The 19,921-nt window shown below is 46.7% G+C and overlaps 1 protein-coding gene across 2 annotated transcripts in view; it reads left to right on the top strand.

Annotated features, from left to right (window-relative positions):
• The first annotated feature begins 5,527 nt into the window (after nt 1-5,527).
• The window catches only part of LOC129381698 (uncharacterized), an 82,012-nt gene continuing 67,618 nt past the window's right edge, over nt 5,528-19,921 (top strand). Inside the window, exons 1-2 of one of the 2 annotated variants that reach the window (XM_055064753.2) lie at nt 5,528-5,739; nt 17,328-17,425. In XM_055064753.2, the coding sequence (XP_054920728.1) occupies nt 5,647-5,739; nt 17,328-17,425 (191 nt within the window). In that variant the 5' untranslated portion in view covers nt 5,528-5,646. The remainder of the gene's footprint in view (nt 5,740-17,327; nt 17,426-19,921) is intronic. The other variant, XM_055064754.2, reaches the window with a different exon arrangement.

The raw sequence follows: 19,921 nt of genomic DNA, 5'->3' as shown, positions 1-19,921 counted from the left end.
CCTAAAAATAGTGTGGCTTTAGCAAGCTACAGATACCCACCACATACGTAAAATAACATGTGACCGCGTGCACAAAATTATATAGGGTCCTGAATATTTGGCTGCGTGTGTTAAAAAAAAAAAAGATTTTGCATTCACCGCTGCACTGTTCTTGCTCAACTTTTGCAGAACGATCGCATTTTGATGTCTACTTTGTTTAGTATAACACTTGGCACCTTGCAGTTGGCACTTGGCACTTGGCCTGTTTTTTAAAACCAAAATGAGAAACTGTTTTCGCCTATGGGGGAAAAATCGTCTGAAAAGCTGGCCCTGGCACAGACTTGTGTCGCCGCTGCCGGCAGCAGCAGGAAAGAGCTGCTGTCGCGTAAGTGGCCGATTTCAATATGCCGTTTAGTCTGCGAAGCAAAAAATCCGCCTTTATGCTGACGACTGCATGCTGTATAACGTAATTAACACAAATGCTGAACACCTTTCACTTAACGATTCTTTTACCCAATTTGGCAGATGGTGCGACAAATGGCAAATAAATATAAACTTTGCAAAAACGGTCTCCTTATCTTTTAAAAAGCGCACTTCTGCTTATCTACTTAACTATTCGTTTAATGGCTCTTCCCTTGAACGGGTGTCTGAATACAAGTATCTTGGCCTCATCTTCACACCTAACATGTCATGGTCAAGGCATATTGAATACACATTCCTTAAAGCACTAAAGAAAATAGGCTATCTAAATCGTACATTGCGCAAAGCTCCGCGTGAAACAAAATTGCTATCATATAAATCACTCATCCGACCCATTCTAGAATATGATTGCCCCATCTGGAACCCTTATAAGGTATCTGGCATTAACACCGTCGAGACAATTAAAAAAAAACAATCAGTTTCATATACCGCCGTTATTTCCAGGACTTCTCACCCTCATCTCAGTTTCTTGCACTAGGTGTACAACCTCTGTCCGAGCGGGGTGATCGTGAATGCCTTAAATTGTTGCATAATCTAATTAACACCCCAGGCTGCTTATTAAAGAAGAACTATCTGTCTCCTGATAAGTTGAAACCCACTAGGAATAGCCACAAACTTAACCTTGCACCATTTCAACCGCATACTAACCTTTTTAAGCATAGGTTCTTTCCTCATACAAATGAAAAATGGAGCTTACTCCAAGGTGAAACTAGGTCGCTGCCTTTAGAGGAATTTTCGTATAAATTAACTTGATTCATGCTGTGTTTATTATACTGACTGTATCTTTTATTTTGAAGTCATCATGTTTCTTAAGGTGTTGAAGTTGATTTGTGCAGAAGAATATTTTGTTATATGTTGTGTACAAATCCCCTCCTGCGATAGCCCAATTGGGCTGCAGCATGCAAAAATAAACAAATGCAGATGTACTACGCCCTAATTAACAAGAATGGTCATGGGTTGGAGTGCCCTAATTAGTTCAAATTTATTTATCAGTGTGTTATTAACTTCGCCTTGTAGCCACAAAATGTCGTGGGTTTCTCGCCACCAAAGGCCATGGGTTCGAGTGCTTTAACTTACTGTGTCCTAATTGCCTTTCCTCTAAACTTACCCTAACTAACGTCAATGGTCGTGGGATCGAGTGGCTAAATAACGCATCCTAATGAACTGTTCGTTAGTGTACTTTCCCTCAACACCACGGCTCCAGCGATTGAGGTTCGACTTAAGCGGTGTTATCCTTACGGCTTCGGGATTCTTGATTGAAGAAGAAGAAATTGCGGCAGAAGCCTTCTCACGATGAATGTCGACGGTAATGAGTTTGGCATTGAATCAACAGAGGAACACAACGTGTTAGCTCCGTCGAAAGAAGTTATCACAAAATTGGCAGTCATTTTAGCATGTGCTCAAAAGGACGAAGGGGGACTTTCGGCAAAGATCGTGGGTTGCAGTGCCTAAATAACTGTCTTAATTACCTTTGCCTTAGTTATCTTCGTTCTAATTCACACCAAAGGTAGCTACAGTGCCCTAAATACACTAGCTTTATCATATGTGCGCTTAATAACTTCGCATTTATCGACAAAACGTCGTGAGTTCGACTCCCACCAAAGGCCCTGTGGTTAGAGTGCCTTAACTACCTCTAACCCCATTCGCTGTGGTCTGATCACAGGCGAAAAATGTGGAAATGGCAGCTGCCACCAGAGCAGCTACAAAGAGGCCTCCAGAATCTACCGACGGATCTGAAGATTCAGCCGAACCATCGAGCCTTCACCGAAGACGTCTAAACGAGGTGACCTGGCTTTAAGACGAAGTCGCACGTGTTGCCTGATAGCCGGACGACTTCAACATTGCCCCCGCATCAACGGGAAACGGTGTGTGTTCAGCCAGTGTGCTCTCAGTGCAAGACGTGCCCTATCGCACGTCTAGATTGTGCCGTGTACTGCTCCTTGCCTTGACAAGTTCTTTGAAGAGCTGCACAAATGTACATATTTCCACCTAATGAGTAAGCCAAATTGATCCGACTGTTCCTTTCGAACTCCGATCCCTTTGCAGAACAGCCCGACGCGCTATTCATTCGATCGCGGACCATCCGGTGACTCAGGCATTTGCTAAAACAAGGATACGTACGACCATTCGTACATGAACAGACGGCTCCAGGAAAGTGCTAAGTGTTGAAATGATTCCTCATTGCCAGCGCTGAACCCATCGTACTAACTGTTTCAACCCCATGGCCGATGAATAAAGCTCAATCCCTGACGTTGTGTTCCGCCAACCAGGGTGCCACATGCCACCGGCTGCGAGCGCTATTCTTTTTTTAAGCGCCCGCTGCCCGCCGAGCCGCTGCTCGCTGCTTTACGCACTACACAACGAAGAAAAATGTCGTTAGAAACCTCTAATCGTTCAAATTAACGGACTTCTTGCTTTATTGCTGCCTTTCTTGGTTTGCTTTTGGTTGAGGGAATGTTGGTGCGTGAGTGCACGCGTGTGTGAGCTTTTCCTACATATATGGGTGTTTAAATGCAATAAACTTTCGGTCGTGAGTCAGCGCTCGTGTTTGGTCCCCATTCTTCGCCCGTGTTCTTGTAGTGCGTGCTGTGTGTAATAATTATGCACGCGGCCACAGCTCTGGTGATTGAGCGTCGATTTAAGTGGTGCTATATCTTTACGGCTTCTGGATTGCTGACTAAAGAAGAAGAAACTGTCAACGGTAATGAGTTTACATTGAATCAAAAGAACAACACGACGTGTTACCTCCGTCGAAACGAATTAAGAAAGAAATGGACGGTCATTTTAGCATATGCTAAATAGGACAAAGGTAGGGTTGTATAGTGCCCTAAATAACAATGTCTTATTACCTCTGACTTAACGCCCTAATTGAAACCAAAGGCAGTTCCAGTGCCCTAATTAAACTAGCTTTAGTATAAGTGCATTAATTAATTTCGCATTTAACCACAAAACGTCGTGAGTTCAACTCCCACGAAAAGCCGTGGGTTCGAATTCTTTTATTAAATCTATCCCCATTAACTGTGCCCTTATCATCTTCGTTTTAAATCGCAAACAAGCCGTGAGTTGGCATCCACCAAAGTTTGTGGATTGGACTCCCACCAAATGTCGCGGGTTCGAGTGTGTAAATTAAATATACTTTAATTAGCGACGCCTTAATTAACTTCGCCTTAAATAACTTCGTTGGTTCGACTCTCGTTAAAGGTCGAGGGTCCCACTTCCTTCAAGGGTGGTGGGTCCGAGTGTCTACGTTTCGAGCTCTACGTTTATAAACTGTGCCTTCATTAACTTCACCTTAACTATCGCCAAACGTGGAGGTTTTCAGTGACACAAACGGTCATTGCATTTAGTGCCTTAAATAATTCCATCTTAATTTACTGTGTGTTAAATAACCTTTCTCTAATTAAGAGGAATGGTCGTGGTACGGGTGCCTTTATAAAGTGTACTTTATTAACTGTGTCTTAATTTGCTTCTGCTTAATTAACAACGAAGTCCGTGGTTTCAGCTCCGACCAAAGATCGACGGTTCGTAGCCTTTTTGGTCCGTCGTTTTGTCACGCCTGCGCCGCCTGATTTGGTGGGCCGCATGAGCCATCAAAACACAAAGAAACTTCGCTCATATCCAACAACTTAAAAAATTGTACAGAATATAGACGCGTCACATAAGCTAAGTGGCAACTAATCTCGAATGCTTACGAAAAAAAAAAAAAAAACATGTTCGAGCGTTGAAAAAAAGTCGCGCTGCTTCGAACCGGGCCCACCAGCCAACCAAGGAATCACTGCTCAGTCAGGGAATAGTGACCCCCCACCCTAACAGTCGGAGCGAACTCCGGCCACAGATGCCACCGGTGATATATATATGTCCCATACTTTACCTTTATGAAGCAAAAGACGACAAAGAGGAGAATACAAGAAAATTCAAGGAACACTTAGTTATCCAAAAGTGCGATAATGCAAAAGCATTGCATCCAGGTTATGAGAAGCGCGGCGACGTTGACGGGCACCACTGGTGGAGTCACGTGACTCGAGCGGGACACGTCGGCAGAAGCACCGACACGTCACGGGACGAAGCGCGTTCGTCACAGGGTGCGCACAGTGCGAGGTTGTGGGCTAGACTCCCACCAAAGGTAGTGGGTTCGACTCTCGAAAAATGTCGTGGGCCTTAATTAACCTCTCCCTATGAATTTTGGCACTATGAATTTTGCCGCCATAACGCCGGACTACGGATTTTTTTACTCATGAGGCATCTCAGACTTTGGCCTTCATCAGTAACTTTCTGAGAAACAGGTCATATATAGTATACCGACAAATGACAGGAGTGGAAGACCGTTCCACTTGATATTAAAATTTGCTTTAGGCTGTCATGTGTCGAATTGCTGCCTTGATTGCTTTGGAGACGCTCAAAGGTAAACATTACAGTCGTAACTTATTTACGCCTGAGAAATAGCTTCCTGCCTTATGTTTGGCTCAGTTTTCGAGGTTTCCCATTCTACTTAATAGGATTCGCTTGTTGTGCTTATGCCTTACTGAAGTGAAGCTACTCCATTAGGTGACGCGGTGTCACCCGGAAATGGACCGAGAAACACGATGACTTGTTGCTGGCCCTACAGGTGTGCGAAGCACACCTTTCTTCATGAAAGTGCAGAAAAGTGAAAGCAAGCACATGATGTAGTGGTAACCCGTCACAGCAGGTATGCCTTACCTATAATTCAGTCATGTTCATGAGTGCATTCATTACAAGGTCTTTGTGTGCCATGGCTACAGCACAATACAAAGTTCAAGCAGAGCTTAAGGATAGATGCGCTGTGCATATCGTATCAATAAGAAGCGCCGAGCTGAACTGACACGTAGACCTACTGTGCATCGCCTTACAAAGAAGTCAGACACCTAAGTGAGTTGATAGATAGACCAAATGCGCTTTCGCGTAAGAGCCAAGACAGAGTTAAATAGGCTAATGCTTGAGCTGATCGATCGACTGACGTTTAAGAAATGACAGGTGTCTAGGTGAGCTGATGAACGAACCCGCTGTGTTTCACGCTTGCGAAATCAAAGGCGCATTTCCAGAATATTCACTGACCTCCAGGCGGGCGGAACGCTTCATACGTACTAAGAAAGCGATAGCTGCTGCTTATCCTTCGATTCGAAGTCTCCTCGGTGTTGCGACTTGTCGAATTTCTTTTCTGAAAAGAAAATGTCGTTTCCCCAGCACCTGGCAATGTCCACGAAGATCAAGGCATTACAAACCAAAATAGCTCGAAGACCGGGTCACCATTACTACTGGGAGGTAAGAATTTGTTGCCGTGCCTTTGTGTTCTTGACGACTAGGCGTTTTTGGATTGTCCGACTCAATAATTGCCGCAGTAGAGGCCTTTGCGTTTCCTATATGATCACCTGGTTGTATCTTCGACAGACGTCACCCTGGTTCTGGAGGCCATAAACGTGTAGTTTATTTGCAACCGCTTATATCAGAGACAGTCAATGTTAGGTTGCATATAACTGCAATGTACGAGAGTATTGCAAGTATTGCGACTCGTTTCTCGACCTGCGGGAGGTTTGCTGCAGTGGAGGGAAAATGCCTGACCCTGCACCTTATAGCCTCCTAGCGTTCGCAGCGCCCTCCTCAAGACACACCCTCCACGTTTCGATGGAGGCCGAAAACGGAGAATGTGTTGCTGGGATGTAGGTGAAGTGAAATTTTATATTTCCATTTCCGCGGCAACAGAACACTGCAATCTCAGAAGACAGCAACAATTCTGCTTGCCATTACCTGCTGTGGTCGCTCAGTGGCTATGTAATTAGGCTGATGAACACGATAACGAAGATTCGAATCCAGGCCGCGAACCAATGTGGGCTAAATGCAAGAACGCTCATTTACTATCCTTTAGGTGAACTCCAGGTGGTATAAGTTATGTGAGAGCCCTCCGCTACGGCGTGCTTCATAACTCATGGTGTATTTTTTGGACATGATACCTTAAAATTTAATTCGCGAACGCTTGTGAATACAGGTGGTCTTCTAAATGTGACAGCCATTTACTGGCGCCTGCTGCATGTAAACGTATGGCCTTCGAGATTGGCTTCAGGTAGTCTGAGGGAGCCGGTTACTGAGGCGTGCGATGCGGACGCCACTTATAATATTTATATAAATCATGATTTTGTGTGGTTAAGGTATATTGATAGTATATCAGGTAAGAGATTCGGTTGCCAAACACGCCGTTACTTGTTTTGTCAGTGTATAGTTGTCTATTGCCACATATTAATGGTCTCTCGAGTTCTACAAGCTCTCGTGGGACGCTGGCAATGCAATTGTAAGAGGTACATGTGTACTCTAGAATTGGTCCGAGACATCCTGGTCACTCAAAGACAAGACAGGTGGGAACGACTGGGGCACAAGTAAACACGGTTTCAGTCGTTCGAGATGCACACTTTCTCGCACACAAAAGTGAAGGTGCGTATAGAAAGGTGTGTCTGGTTCGACGAGCTAATCGATGAGAGTTGTTTGCTCCGGAACGCGGATTGTTCCACCATATTTAGCGGTAATGGAAAGTTAAGATGAGGCGTCAAAGATTCAGAGCCGAGCCTAAACAGCCAAGGGGGAAAAGTCTCAAATTCGCCAGAAACGCGATACATCGACTGTGATAGCAAATTAGCAGACGACCATGCGAAGTAAGGATAGCACTTTTGTCGGCCGTATGAACTTGTAAACATTCGCTTGCTAACTAAATTAACAAGCATGGTGTCAACGCGCACAGCCGACATGAACACGTCACACTGCACGACCGCGGACACTGGCTGAAGAAACGCGGCCGTGAGTAAGTGCGGCAGCAGCAGCTAGAAAAATGACCTTCGTGCTGTGTATCACTGCGACGCAAACTGAGCGCGGAGAACCTAAAGAGCGCGCAAAGCTACGAGCTATCGACGCATGCACTCAGACTCTGCCCCCAACGCTGATCGCTCTCAAGATACGGTCGCACCTCCACGCGCAGCCGTCACATGCACAGTTGCCGCTGGAGTAGACCACCGCCCCTCCTCCGTCCCTCTCCCTCACTGCTTCTGAACGTTCGGTGTCTGACGCCAACGGAAGACGGCGCGCTTCCTCCCCGCTTTCCCCTGCGTGGGCGAGATTGAGCCGCGATCGTCGACTACCCTCGCACGCTTGCACTCGCAGATACAGCGTAGGTCGCGCGGCGACGGTGTTATCATCCTTGGACGTTATACCGAACATCACGACGACGACGCCGGCAGAAGTACGCGTTGAATATCCACATAATTGCTGTAACAATAAAAGTGGCATCAATAGATGGACCTCATGGCAACGCGATTCCTGCTAGCATATGTTGTTGGTGAACCTCAGCACAGCAACACAGCAACCTCACTTCTACAATTAGGCTATTTGCGGACGACTATGTTATTTACAGAAAGATTACTGACCCTCATGACACTAATGCTTTGCAATCAGATCTTGACAAAATCTCTAAGTGGTACGAACAATGGCCTGTGGAAATAAACGTTTCGAAAACGAAGCTTGTAAAATTTACAACGGCTAGAGTCACTGAATCCATCTTTTATTCTATCGAAAACGTGGCCATTGAAAAAGTTCCTGCAATCAAATACCTAGGTGTCCACATTTCTTCTGATTTGACATGGCACAAACACATTGAATATATAACCACCAAAGCATCCAAAACCCTCGGTTTCATTAGGCGTAACTTGTACTTTGCAAATCAGGCAACCAAATTCTTAGCTTACACAACTTTAGACAGATCTCAACTAGAATATGCCGGTTTCATCTGGAACCTGCATCAAGCTTATCTTGCCGATAAACTGGAACCACTTCAAAATAAGGCTTCTAGGTTTATCACAAGGAAATACGCTTGCTACTCCAGCATCACAGATATTAAATCATCTCTAAATTTAAGCTCACTTAAAAAGCTAAGACTTGTCGCCCTGCTATGTCACTTTCACAAGCTCTATCACAATCCTTCACCGTTCACAGAATTTCATATCAAACCAGCACATCGCATTTTCCCCCGATTAGACCACTGCCTGAAAGTGCAACCCAAGATAGCTCACACCAAAATTATGCATCATTCGCCATTGTTCCTTGCCATTTATCATTGGAATAAACTACCTGCAGAAATCGTTTCCGAAAATAATTACGACGCTTTTGTGAACAAACTAAAGTGCTTACTCTGTGCTGGTCCTTAATATATTATTAGCAGAAGCGCATTCTTTCTTTACATTGTCTTGAGCATTGTGGTCCACGTGTGTGCGTGTTCTCAAACACTTGTTTCATCCAGATATGTTCTCTGTTTTCCTGAGCGCATGTTTGTTTATGCTTTTCTGATTTTTCACTGTGGTATGCAATATGATCACTTTACTGGGTTTTTCTTAATGCCCTACGTAATGCCCGTAAAGGGCCCTTAGGGTATGTGAAAAAAACAAAAAACTAGCGGGCAAGGTTACGGTGCTCCCTGGATTTCAAGCAGCTTCGGAGGGCATAGTACGCTAAGAGTGATCAGGCCAATGGCTTAGGAGGGTGTCCAAGCTGCGATAGAGCTCGATGCTGCGAAGAAGCAAAAAAATGTGTAGAAACCATCTACAATGATTTTCAATGTAAGAGAATAGCCGAACGCTTCTAAAACTATTCACTTTATTAAAAGAATGCTAAGGTTGAATGCGTGAAGAGATAATTAGTAAAGGCAAAATGAGGCATCGACCTAATCGTAGCAGTTGCTACAAAGGAAGCGCGTATGGGTTCCTCTACAGAAAAGCCTCGCAGTTGAAGAAAAATTCGACCTTGTGCGGGACTCGAACCAGGGACCACTGCCTTTCCGCGATGGCTAGCAGACGGCAGGGCGAAGTCGAACTTCGTATATATATATATATATATATATATATATATATATATATATATATATATATATATATATATAGTTGAAGAAACGAAGCTGCACACTTACGAAAACTGCATCTTTAATGTTTTATTGCATGTTTAATGTTTAAAAACATTAAAGATGCAATTTTCGTAAGTGTGCACCTTCGTTTCTTCAACTACCTATGCACCGGACCTACAGAACTTCTCATTGAATTATATATATGATTTGTAGATATTTTTCCTTCAAAAATTATCTGAACCTTGTGGGTTTCCGCACAACTATTTCGTCAAACTCTTGCCTTTGCTTCGAGTTGTTGATACGTGCGACTTCGCCCTGCCATCTGCTAGCCGCCTGGTTAACTCAGATAGTAGAGCGGCTGCCCCGGAAAGGCAGTGGTCCCGTGGGTTCGATTCCCGAACCAAGACGAACGTTCTTCAACCGCCAAACTTTTCTTTCGAGGAACCTGCACGGGTTTTCTTTGTAGCAATTGCTACGATTGGGTGGATGTCTCATTTTCAACTTAATAATCATAACAAATCATGGTTCACGAAATCCTTGAAAACACGTCAGAACAAAAATAAACGACTTTTCTATGTAGCAAAACCAAACCCGAGCATATGCGCATGGAACAAATACTACGAGGCCGAGTCAGCACAGTTGCAGTCTATTTGTACGGGCAAACGCGCATTTCTTTTTCTTCAAGCTGACCTGCAGAAGATCCTAACCACTAACTCCAGAAAGTTCTGGCAAGTTTTGCTCTAGCTGAACGCTGGCACTGCTGTCTCTGCATTTTCGCATTGTTTCTTAGCAAATTCTGGGAGCTGCTGCTCCCTTGTTGCGGCAGTGGACGAAGAAACTTCCGAGGACTTTCCTGGCGCGTAGCCGGCCGCTCGGCCTACGTCCACGAAACGTGGGAGCGAGTCAAGCGGCAGACAGCGAAGCCACCGAGTTGTACTCGGACAGCGGCGACTCCTCGCACGACGACTTCAAGGTTGCATGAGCCGAAAGGCAGAAAGAATACTGCTGCCGGCGTCATCGCCGGCAAGTGTTTCGATTGTGCCACAGATTGTGCCACAGCGCTGGCCGCACGCTATTCCCTTCTTGCCCGTGGACCCTACCACCAATCTGCGGCTCCTCAACAGGCAGGTTCGTTCTTTGTTACTCGAGGGCATCGCGCTGGATGAGATTCAAGACGTGAGAATAAACTCACGGAAGAATTTCCTGGCTGTAGATCCTTTGCATCGTAGCGCACTACAAATTATTGGGAATGTCACGGAAATGGACAAAATAAAAGTGAGGTCAATGCTCCCTACAGGCGGGAACGACATTGTTGGCGTCATTTATGACATAGACGTTTCCATTCCGGCCGACGACTTGCCGATATTAATAAATCCAACAGCAGCCACTGTCATCACGCATATCACCAGACTCGGAAACACACGCTGCTTGAGGCTTGTGTTTGAGGGAGACTCCCTTCCCTCTCACGTCAAAGTTGGCCATGTCCGCCATGCAGTTCGACCTTACATACCGAAGGCCCTGCAATGTCTCAAGTTCTTCAAGATTGGCCATCTAAAAAGCGCCTGTGTGATCAATGCATTGTGCCCACGGTGCGCTGAATCCCATTCACAAGACGCCTGCCGCGCGACTGTCCTGAAGTGCCCTAGTTGCCGTGATTCCCAAGAAGCCTCATCAAAGGACTTGCCGGGGGCCCGGAAGGAATTCGCAGTTCTAAAGTGCATAGTTCGCGATCATTCCACACAGAGCGAGGCTGCCGCGACACGCGACGGTATCGTTACCGAAGAGTGCAACGAAACGCCGCAAGAAGCAACACGCCGTCTTCCGCCCAAACGGCTGCTACAAAGTGGAGCGCCATCATGAAAAACAGTGCGATGACTAAGAAAGTGGCAAGGCTCGATCATCCTGCAGAGTGGCCCGCACTTCCAAGCGCACAACCTGCCGCGGAGACACCTCGGATACCGCCGCCATCGACACCCTCACAAACCGCTGATGCAAACACATCCGATGAACGCCAGGTTATAGTAATGTTGCGGTCACTGATGAATGCTATGCGTGTTCTACTCAACAACATGAAAAGCCCGTCGGCGCAGAGCTCGCTGCAGGTGCTGGACGTCCTGGGTCCAGTGCTTGCGGCTCTAGGGCAAAGGATACCGCCAGATACCATCGTTTCGAGAGGAGGTCCAGAATGCATCTGTCCTTCAATGGAACGAGGGGACTTTAGTCACGTATGTCCGACTTTGGTCAGTTTGTATTCATGAATCAGTTTCCCATTACTGTCATTTGCGAGTCAAACCTGTCATCTCCAACCAGATTGTCCGGGTATGAGTGTATTATGTCCTCCACCCACGGGCAATGCAGCAGAATTATTGTTTTTAAACGCCGTGACTTGTTGCATGTTCATCACCCCGTGTCACCTGACAATGAAAATCAGTACGTGTGTTTGAATGTGAAGAAGAGCAAGGTCACTTTCACAATTGTGGGAGCCTACTTTCTCCATCAAGTAGTCTAAACTGCGAGCGCTTAAGGGAAATTTTGACAACGACTCCACCGCCGTGGGTGATCACTGCAGATTTGACTGTCCACTACAATCTCTGGGGAAGCGAAAAGATTACCTGATGGGGCAGAAGATTGGTGTCCATTGCATCTGAATGAGAACTTTGTTAAATGACGGAAGCCCCACCTATCTGCGAGGAACAGCGTGTAGTAGCTGCCTCGACCTTAGGTTTGTTTCGCGCTCCTTTAAGAGAAGGGTTCAATGGCTCTCGGACTTGGAAACGCGGAGAAGTGATCGCACCCCAACTTATTTCACGATTGAGAAGCTGATTAGCTCCAAGTTCTCCGGAGCCGTCCAATGCACCGACTGGCCGAAATTTAAATCAATCATGGAAGGCTGCTGTCGAGACGACATACCATCCAGCCTAGAGGGTGCAATAAAAGGGACCTTACAGGTTGCCGCACATTCGATTTTGAAAAGAACCGCACGCAGCGAATTCTACATCGAGTTAGAGAAACTTCGGGCGGTTCGCCGCCGTGCGGAACGAAGTTATAGGCGCACAAAGTCCATTCATGATTTCAAATTGGCCAGACGCACACAGAAGAAAATATTGTGTGGTATGAAAAGATGGCTTCACAACGATGGATGTCTTTCTGCGAGTCTCCGGATCCCCGAATGCCTTTGTCTCTTATATGAAGAACTGTTCGTAGCCTCCGTACAACCCCTGGACAGCGCCACCCATTTAATTCCCTGGCTCGTTACCTACAATGCAAAGAGACTGAAGTCGCAGAATCCTTCTGTAGGAGCTCTAGGATTGCCGGTGTAGCAAGCTTCACTGGAACGCAGGCTCCCGACCACTTACCGTTCTCCCGTGGCCCCGTATGGAGTGCCCTTTTTCTCTGGACGAACTAGAGGCTGAGCTTGCTTTATGCAGGCGTTCCTCAGCGCCAGGACCAGAAGACATTACATACCGCGCTCTGTGCAACCTTGGTGAACAAGCTCGAAGAGGACTCCTGCTCCTGTGGAACGACTTGTGGCAGGCCGGCACGGTTTCCCAAGAATGGAAGACAAGTCGCCTGATTCCGCTTCTCAAAGCTGGCAAGTCGCCTTTGGACATTGCGTCATACCACCCAATCGCGCTTGCTAGTTGTGTAGGCAAACTAATGGAACGGACGATTCTAACTCTTCTCGAAAGGTACCTAGAGCACTATGAAATTTATCCAGACACATTAACAGGATTCAGGCGCGGCCGTCCATCTATAGACAACGTTGTCGACTTGGTAACGTACGTCGAATTCCAGAAGGCAACGCTTATCTGTTGCCTTGTTTCTAGACGTTAAAGGGGCTTACGATAACGTTACCCATGAAGCCATCCTTAAAGCGTCAGAAGTAATAGGACTTGGTGGAAAGATATATCTCTGGGTTCGTAGCTACCTGCAGATGCGATCATACTACGCGCTAACCGAGGATGACCCGACACCCCGGTATTACAGATGCCGCGGAGACCCTCAGGGCGGAGTACTAAACCCAACGCTTTTTAATCTAGCCCTTATTGGACTACTCGAGCACCTGTCAAGCACTGTTCGGCTCTCTATCTACGCCGACGACATCTGTATCTGGGGGTCGGGGGTGACACGGCTTCAGCTTCGCACTCGGCTTCAGAAGGAGGCCTCATCGACGTCATGCTACCTTCGTAAACAATGTCTGGAGGTGACGTGGGAAAAGTGCGCAGTGGTGGCGTTTACCCGGAAGTGAATGTATGCGTACGCCATATAAATCAACGGACAAGTGATATCGTCCAGGAGAAGTCACAGGTTCTTGGGTGTTGTGATCGAAGGAGACTTGTCCTGGGCTCCTCACGTGAAAAAACGACTGATTGCTATATGTCATCCGTTCAGGTTCCTTGCAGGAAAGAACTGGGGGGGGTGTCCACACAATCCATGTTACAGCTGTACAGGGTGTCGTTTGTCGGTTTCCTCCGGTACAGCCTACCTGTAATATCCAACACCTGCAAAATCAATTTGCGTACATTTCAGAGTGTTCAAGCCCAAGCTCTGAGGACATGCCTTGGATTACCACGCAGTGCGTCTACGCCTGAAACTATTGCCATTGCTCAAGGTTATTCAATCCCGACACACATCGTCGTCGAGACAATGCGTGCATATCTCAGGCACACAGCCTGGACCCCTTGCCACCGCCTCGCAGCGCTCACCGTGGAAAGACCCCGCACGCCATTTAGCACAACTGTCAGTGCATATCGTGCCTCGCTTACATAGGGATACACACCTGCGGCCAGGCCGGTTTCTCCTGCATGGTGTTTGTGCCATACTGAAGTACACCTCAGAATTGCAAGACATCAGAATAAGTCAGATCTGCCACCTCTTGCCCTCAAACAATTGAGCTTACTCCTATTGTATCAGAAATGCAGTAGCCACATACACATCTATACTGACTGATGACCACATCGGCCAGTTCTGGGGGTGCTGTGTTTGTACCGACAAGAAGAGTAACACTGCTATTCAAGACTTCACATGTCACGACGTCCACAGCTGCACAACTCCCGGCTCTTCGCAGTGCGCTTCAGTTTATTGACACAGAATGTCCGGGTACATGGGCCGTGTTTTCAGACTCGAGATCGGCTTTACACAGCATGCAGTCAATTCTCAGACGTGGAGCTCACGAACAGCTAACATACGAAGTCGTCAAACTTTATCGCGATGTCAAACAGAAAGGGCATGAAATTGTTTTCCAGTGGCTACCTGGCCGTTGCGAGATCAGTGGAAATGATCAAGCAGACAAAGCTGCCCGAGAGTCACATCATGGACAACACACCGTTCCCATTACTCTTTCCAGAACAGACGCTGCAAGGCAGCTTCATCATCTGGCACGCAAGCTCTCTTTAACAGAGTGCAACGTCCCAAAAATAAGGCACACCAGGTTGTACGAACTGAACCCTTCGCTACAACTCCGACCTCCACCCGGGATTAACCGACGTGAGGCATCGCTTCTATGCCGGCTGCGGTTGGGAGTGGCTTTCACGAAGGCGTACACTACTTTGATTGGAATGCCCGACAGTGCTACATGCGACGTCTGTGGCGTAGAAGAGAATATCGAACATTTATTGAGCCATTGTCATCGGTTTCAGTCGGAAAGACAAACATTATCTATCACATTGCGACTACTGGACGATGGGCCGTTGTCTGTGCAGGTGCTACTTGAAGACCGTCCCCATCGCTCGTCGGCCCACAAAGCCATGAAGGCCCTTTTGTCTTTCTTGAGGGCGACTGGCCTATGTGAACATCTTCGACTCGCTCAGGCCCTCCGCGTGCGTGCGCGAGCTCGCCGTGGCTTTCCTCCCCCCTCTCCTTCCTCTCTATATCTTATCTTTCTGTTCCCTCTTTTCCCCTCCGCTATAGTAGGGTGGCCAACCAGACGCATTTCTGGTTATCATCCCTGCCTTCTCTCCATATTTCCTTCTCCTTATGGCAAGTTCTAAACCTTGATCACGCGCCAATCAGCCAATCACCCCACTTACTAACACACTTGGCGAGGAAACGAGCGACGTTAAATGGGCAAATATATTTGACACCACATTCTCGTCCGTCTCCGCAGCCGGCACTGATATGCCACCATCTGCCCAACTGGCCAACCGAGATGTCTTATGCCATTAGTTATATCTTCTGCACACGGCATCACCTCTATCATCGAAAATATTAGGATGTCATCTTCTGCAGGCACTGACGAAATAAGCAGCAAACTTAAAAATACTCGGCATGCTTCCTCAGTGTATTTATCTTTAGTGTTCACGCAACCACTTGTCACAGGTAGCATACCCAGCGATTGGAATATGGGGAAGGTCGTCCCGGTCTTCAAATTAGGTAACAAAGAATCACCCCTTAATTACCACCACATCTGTTTAATAAGTGTGCCATACAAAATCATGGAACATATAATCTAATCTCACATAAATAATTTTCTCGACTCTAATAATTCTTCCATCGTTCTCAACACGAATTCCGTAAGAAACTATCCTGTGAAACACGATTAGCTATTTTCGCCTATGAATTGCGTGATGCCCGTTTGCTACTAAATCTTTCCCGTTTAAACTTCCATCCTAAGATATTGCAGTGGATAAAGTAACTTCTGGCCTACCGTACCTAATTTTTTCACGTCAATAATCAAGCCTTTAGTTCTCTTCCAGTAACACCGGGCGTCCAACAAGGGTCCGCCATTGGTTCCCTCCTATTGTTAATATGTAATAGCGACCTACCTGCAACGTAATATCTCCTGTGCCGTCCGCATCTTTGCCGATGACTGTGTTAGCTATCATGCCAGGCACTATCACAAATCTATCACATAGTCACTAACCCCTTTGCCCAATCAACTCTTGAAACTGACTTATATTGTGTCCAGGACTGGTGTAACCAATGGCTCATGGAACTAATCCCCTATAAACGCAGACTCGCGTAATTTAACCGAAAACGTAATCCTCTCCGGTTCTCTGATACAGTTTCGCACGTCACAATAGAATTACCAGTCTTATAAATATCTCGGCGTGACGTTGTCCAATTATCTAACCTGGAGCGCGCATGTCACTGAAGTTATATCTTCTAAGAGAAGCCTTGAATTCTTAAAACGTTATCTACGACAGGCGCCACCAAACCTGAAATTACTTGCCTACAAGTCACTCGTACGCTCTATAAGCTGGAATATTCCTCTGCCATTTGGCGCCCTAACCAAAAATATTTAACAAACTGCCTAGAATCAGTGCAAAATCGTGCCAGAATATTCATTCATTCATGTTATTCCCATAATGCTAGTGTATCACCTTTAAAAACAGAATCCGGCCTAACGGTTAACCCTGGCTTGTCGGCGTCGTATCGCTAGTGTGTATACTTATTCCATAAGTTTTTTTTATTTTACAGCTCGCTTCATAATTCACCCAACATCATTCCTCCGGCACGCATTTCACTCCACACTTGTCATCCCCTTCAAGTCGCCCGTCCACGTTTTCACACTACCACATCTGCTTATCATTCGTTCCACGCTCAACCTCGGACTGGAACGACCTTCCACACAACGTCGCCGCAATCAGCTACCCAGTCACATTTTTCAACTGTATAACTATCATATTTAACAGAGAACAAACGCGTACTTCAGCGTCTTTTCCTTGCGTATTTAATTTGCTTTATATTTGTTACCCACACCTTATGTAATGCCCCCTGCCCTGGGGGCTTTTAAGGTAATAGAGTGAAGTGATCTAAGAGGCTAGATAGATAAATAGGCTGAAAACGCCGAAAGTTGACAAAACATGCAAATCGCATTAAAAAAGGAACGACACCTTTCTTCAATTCAAGTGGTCGTTGACGGCAATTACCTGTCGTTGTGATGGATTATTTTGGGGGGATTTTGCATTGTCAAGCGACATGTTCGCCCTGACGTGATACTCAAGGTAACGAAAGCACGCCTTTTGTTTTCTTTCAGTACGGATACACAACGCTAAGCTGGAAGAATGTCGAAACTCCCCCACCTAAAGCGGTCGGATACACGGTGCGAATTTTCGGATTCTTCACGAAGGCCGGGTGAGGCGCCATTTGATGGAACTGGCCGCACGGCAGCGCAGTAGTGAGACGAATGGCCTTGGAAAAAAAAAAAACATTGCTAAACATATAGCTTTTAGAGCGCCGCTCTTAGGCGCTCATCCCTGTGGCAGACGTCGGCGTCAGCGTCCTACCTCGTAACTGAGCGAACGAGCACAGCGAAGGATGAAAGTGAACGTGGAGCGCAGCGGCAGATGAAAGACGGCGACAGCAAAGAGAGCGCGAGCAGTAGAGTGGCGGAGGAGGATGCAGCGGAAAACAGGAGGCGGAAAGCAGAGGAGAAGGGTATGGCAAAAGCGTGAGGAGAATAGCGTGGTGCCGCGCAGCAGGGACTTTGCGGCGACGGTGGCTACGAGATGGCGCCAGCGTAGCGCGCGTCGTCTGTACGGAAACAAAGTGCTGCATGAGCGGAGCTTGTCTGCGGCGGCAAACATGTCGCGAAATGAAAACACTTATACAAGTGCGCTCAAATAAAAAAAAATTAGATTACGGGGCTTTACGTGCCAAAACTGAGGTGCAAGGTTCGTAAAGTGCACACTAACGCTAAATCTCCGCCTTTTAAAGACCGTTCATTATCATTTAATTCACGTTGCATATTTCGGCCCGTATAGCCATTTATGAGCCTATTTGTGGCCCACCACGCAATGTCTCTTCGTAAATCTGCTTGATGAAATAGCCCTTCAAAATAATTGTTTTTGCGTCCGGTGGGAATTTAGTTACAACATTCGTTACGTCTTAAAAGCGGAAAAGATATGGCTTCTTGTGCATAAAAAGTGATGATTCACCCGTGAACAAAAGTATACGGACCACAGGGTCGGCGAAAATACAGAATTTCATCGTGATTAATAGTAATAAATGGAAATAGGCGAGTGTATTAGAAAATTCGCAACGCCTATTTAGGACTGCAGATTTTCATTACAAATTACTCAGAGCAGATGAGAAAATTAGTTTTATCACGCAATCCTTGGTTCGTATACCTTTGCTCACGGGCGTACATTTGTTTTGTTTTTTTCGAACCAACCTCAGGCATTCATTTGTAAGCCAAGGTTTGCGTAGCTTTTCACACTTATGTACATGTTTGCACTTAAAGGAATTGCATGTTTCAGTTAGTATCCGCATAAAAGCGTCGTACGATTCATTGACGTTTGTGCACTGAAGTACCGAGCTCCAATGTTGCCTGAAGCAGCAGTCTCTCATTGAAGCTCCACATTACTCCCAGTCTCGTGACAATATCCGAAGCTTGCGAATGAATTGCGCAGATGTAGAAAATTTTAATGCGTTGGCATTCTTCAGGTACTTAAAGCACTTTCCGGGGGGCATTGAGTGCACCGGGTATGTGCGGCTTTTCAATGCACGTCTCGCCAACTTGGGTCGCTGAGAACGTATCACTGGGTGTGTGGAGAGCGGGGTAACAATTCTCGGCGTTCTCAGGCACCAACGCGCCACGCTTCTCGTCTCGGAGGCCAGGCACAGACTGCGCGGTAGCGCCACTAGATGGCGCTGCGTGTCCAGAGAGAAGCGCGAGGGAGGAGCTCGGTTGCCGTGTGACGCGTTTCTCAGCTGTTGCACACACCGGCGCGCCAGGCATTTCAGAGGCTATGAGCAGGGTTCGCGTCGCCGCTACTAGATGGCGCCGGGAGTTCTTCAGGAAGCGCGAAAGAGGTGTTCCCTTGCAGTACACGCCGTATAAGCAACTCGTTTCAATGGTGGCAATACGTTGTCTGGCTATACTGATTCAAAGCTGACGCATTACCGTCGACATGCAGTCTTCGTGAGATGAGTTCTGCCGATGGTTATATATATATATATATATATTGTAATGGATACGAAAGGCGCGGACAAGAAGAGAAAAAGGAAGACGAAGAGAACGAAGAGTTTGGGAGGCCGGGCTGTGTTACGATAACGCTACGATCATCGTCCATCGCCTGTAAATAAAACCATTTCTTCGCGACTCTTCGTAACAGTTGTGGTGGAAGGTGCTGGGTAATCGACACCCGAAGACGGAGGCTGAAGCAGAAGTTCTTAGACGGAGCCGTCGCCTTGCTGGACTCCCACCGAATCTACCGGAGTTGAATATGTCCCACGACGCAGACGAACAACGGCCCATTCCAACTGCTGCCCCGACAAGTTCTGTTCTGCAACTGAGAGATGCGCGTCCCTTCGCCGGAAGATCGGACGAAGACGTCGAGGAATGGCTCATCCATTATCACCGGGTGATTGCCGCCAACAAGTGGAACAGCGCTTCTCAGCTTTCGAACGTCGTGTTCTTTCTAACGAATACTGCGTTGTTGTGGCTCGACAATCACGAGGAAACGTTCACAACATGGGGAAGATTTGTTTCCGAAATCAAAGAGCGATTCGGGGACTCCGCGACGAAAAAGAAAAGGGCAGAACAGACGCTACTGCAACGTGCGCAAGTGCCAGGCGAAACCTGCACGATCTACATTGAGGCGGTAATAAAACTGTGTAGAATGGTGG

The sequence above is a fragment of the Dermacentor andersoni genome, chromosome 11, assembly GCF_023375885.2.
Source record: "Dermacentor andersoni chromosome 11, qqDerAnde1_hic_scaffold, whole genome shotgun sequence".
In the NCBI taxonomy this organism is placed as follows: domain Eukaryota; kingdom Metazoa; phylum Arthropoda; class Arachnida; order Ixodida; family Ixodidae; genus Dermacentor; species Dermacentor andersoni.
This window is presented reverse-complemented; position numbering and strand designations above follow the sequence as displayed.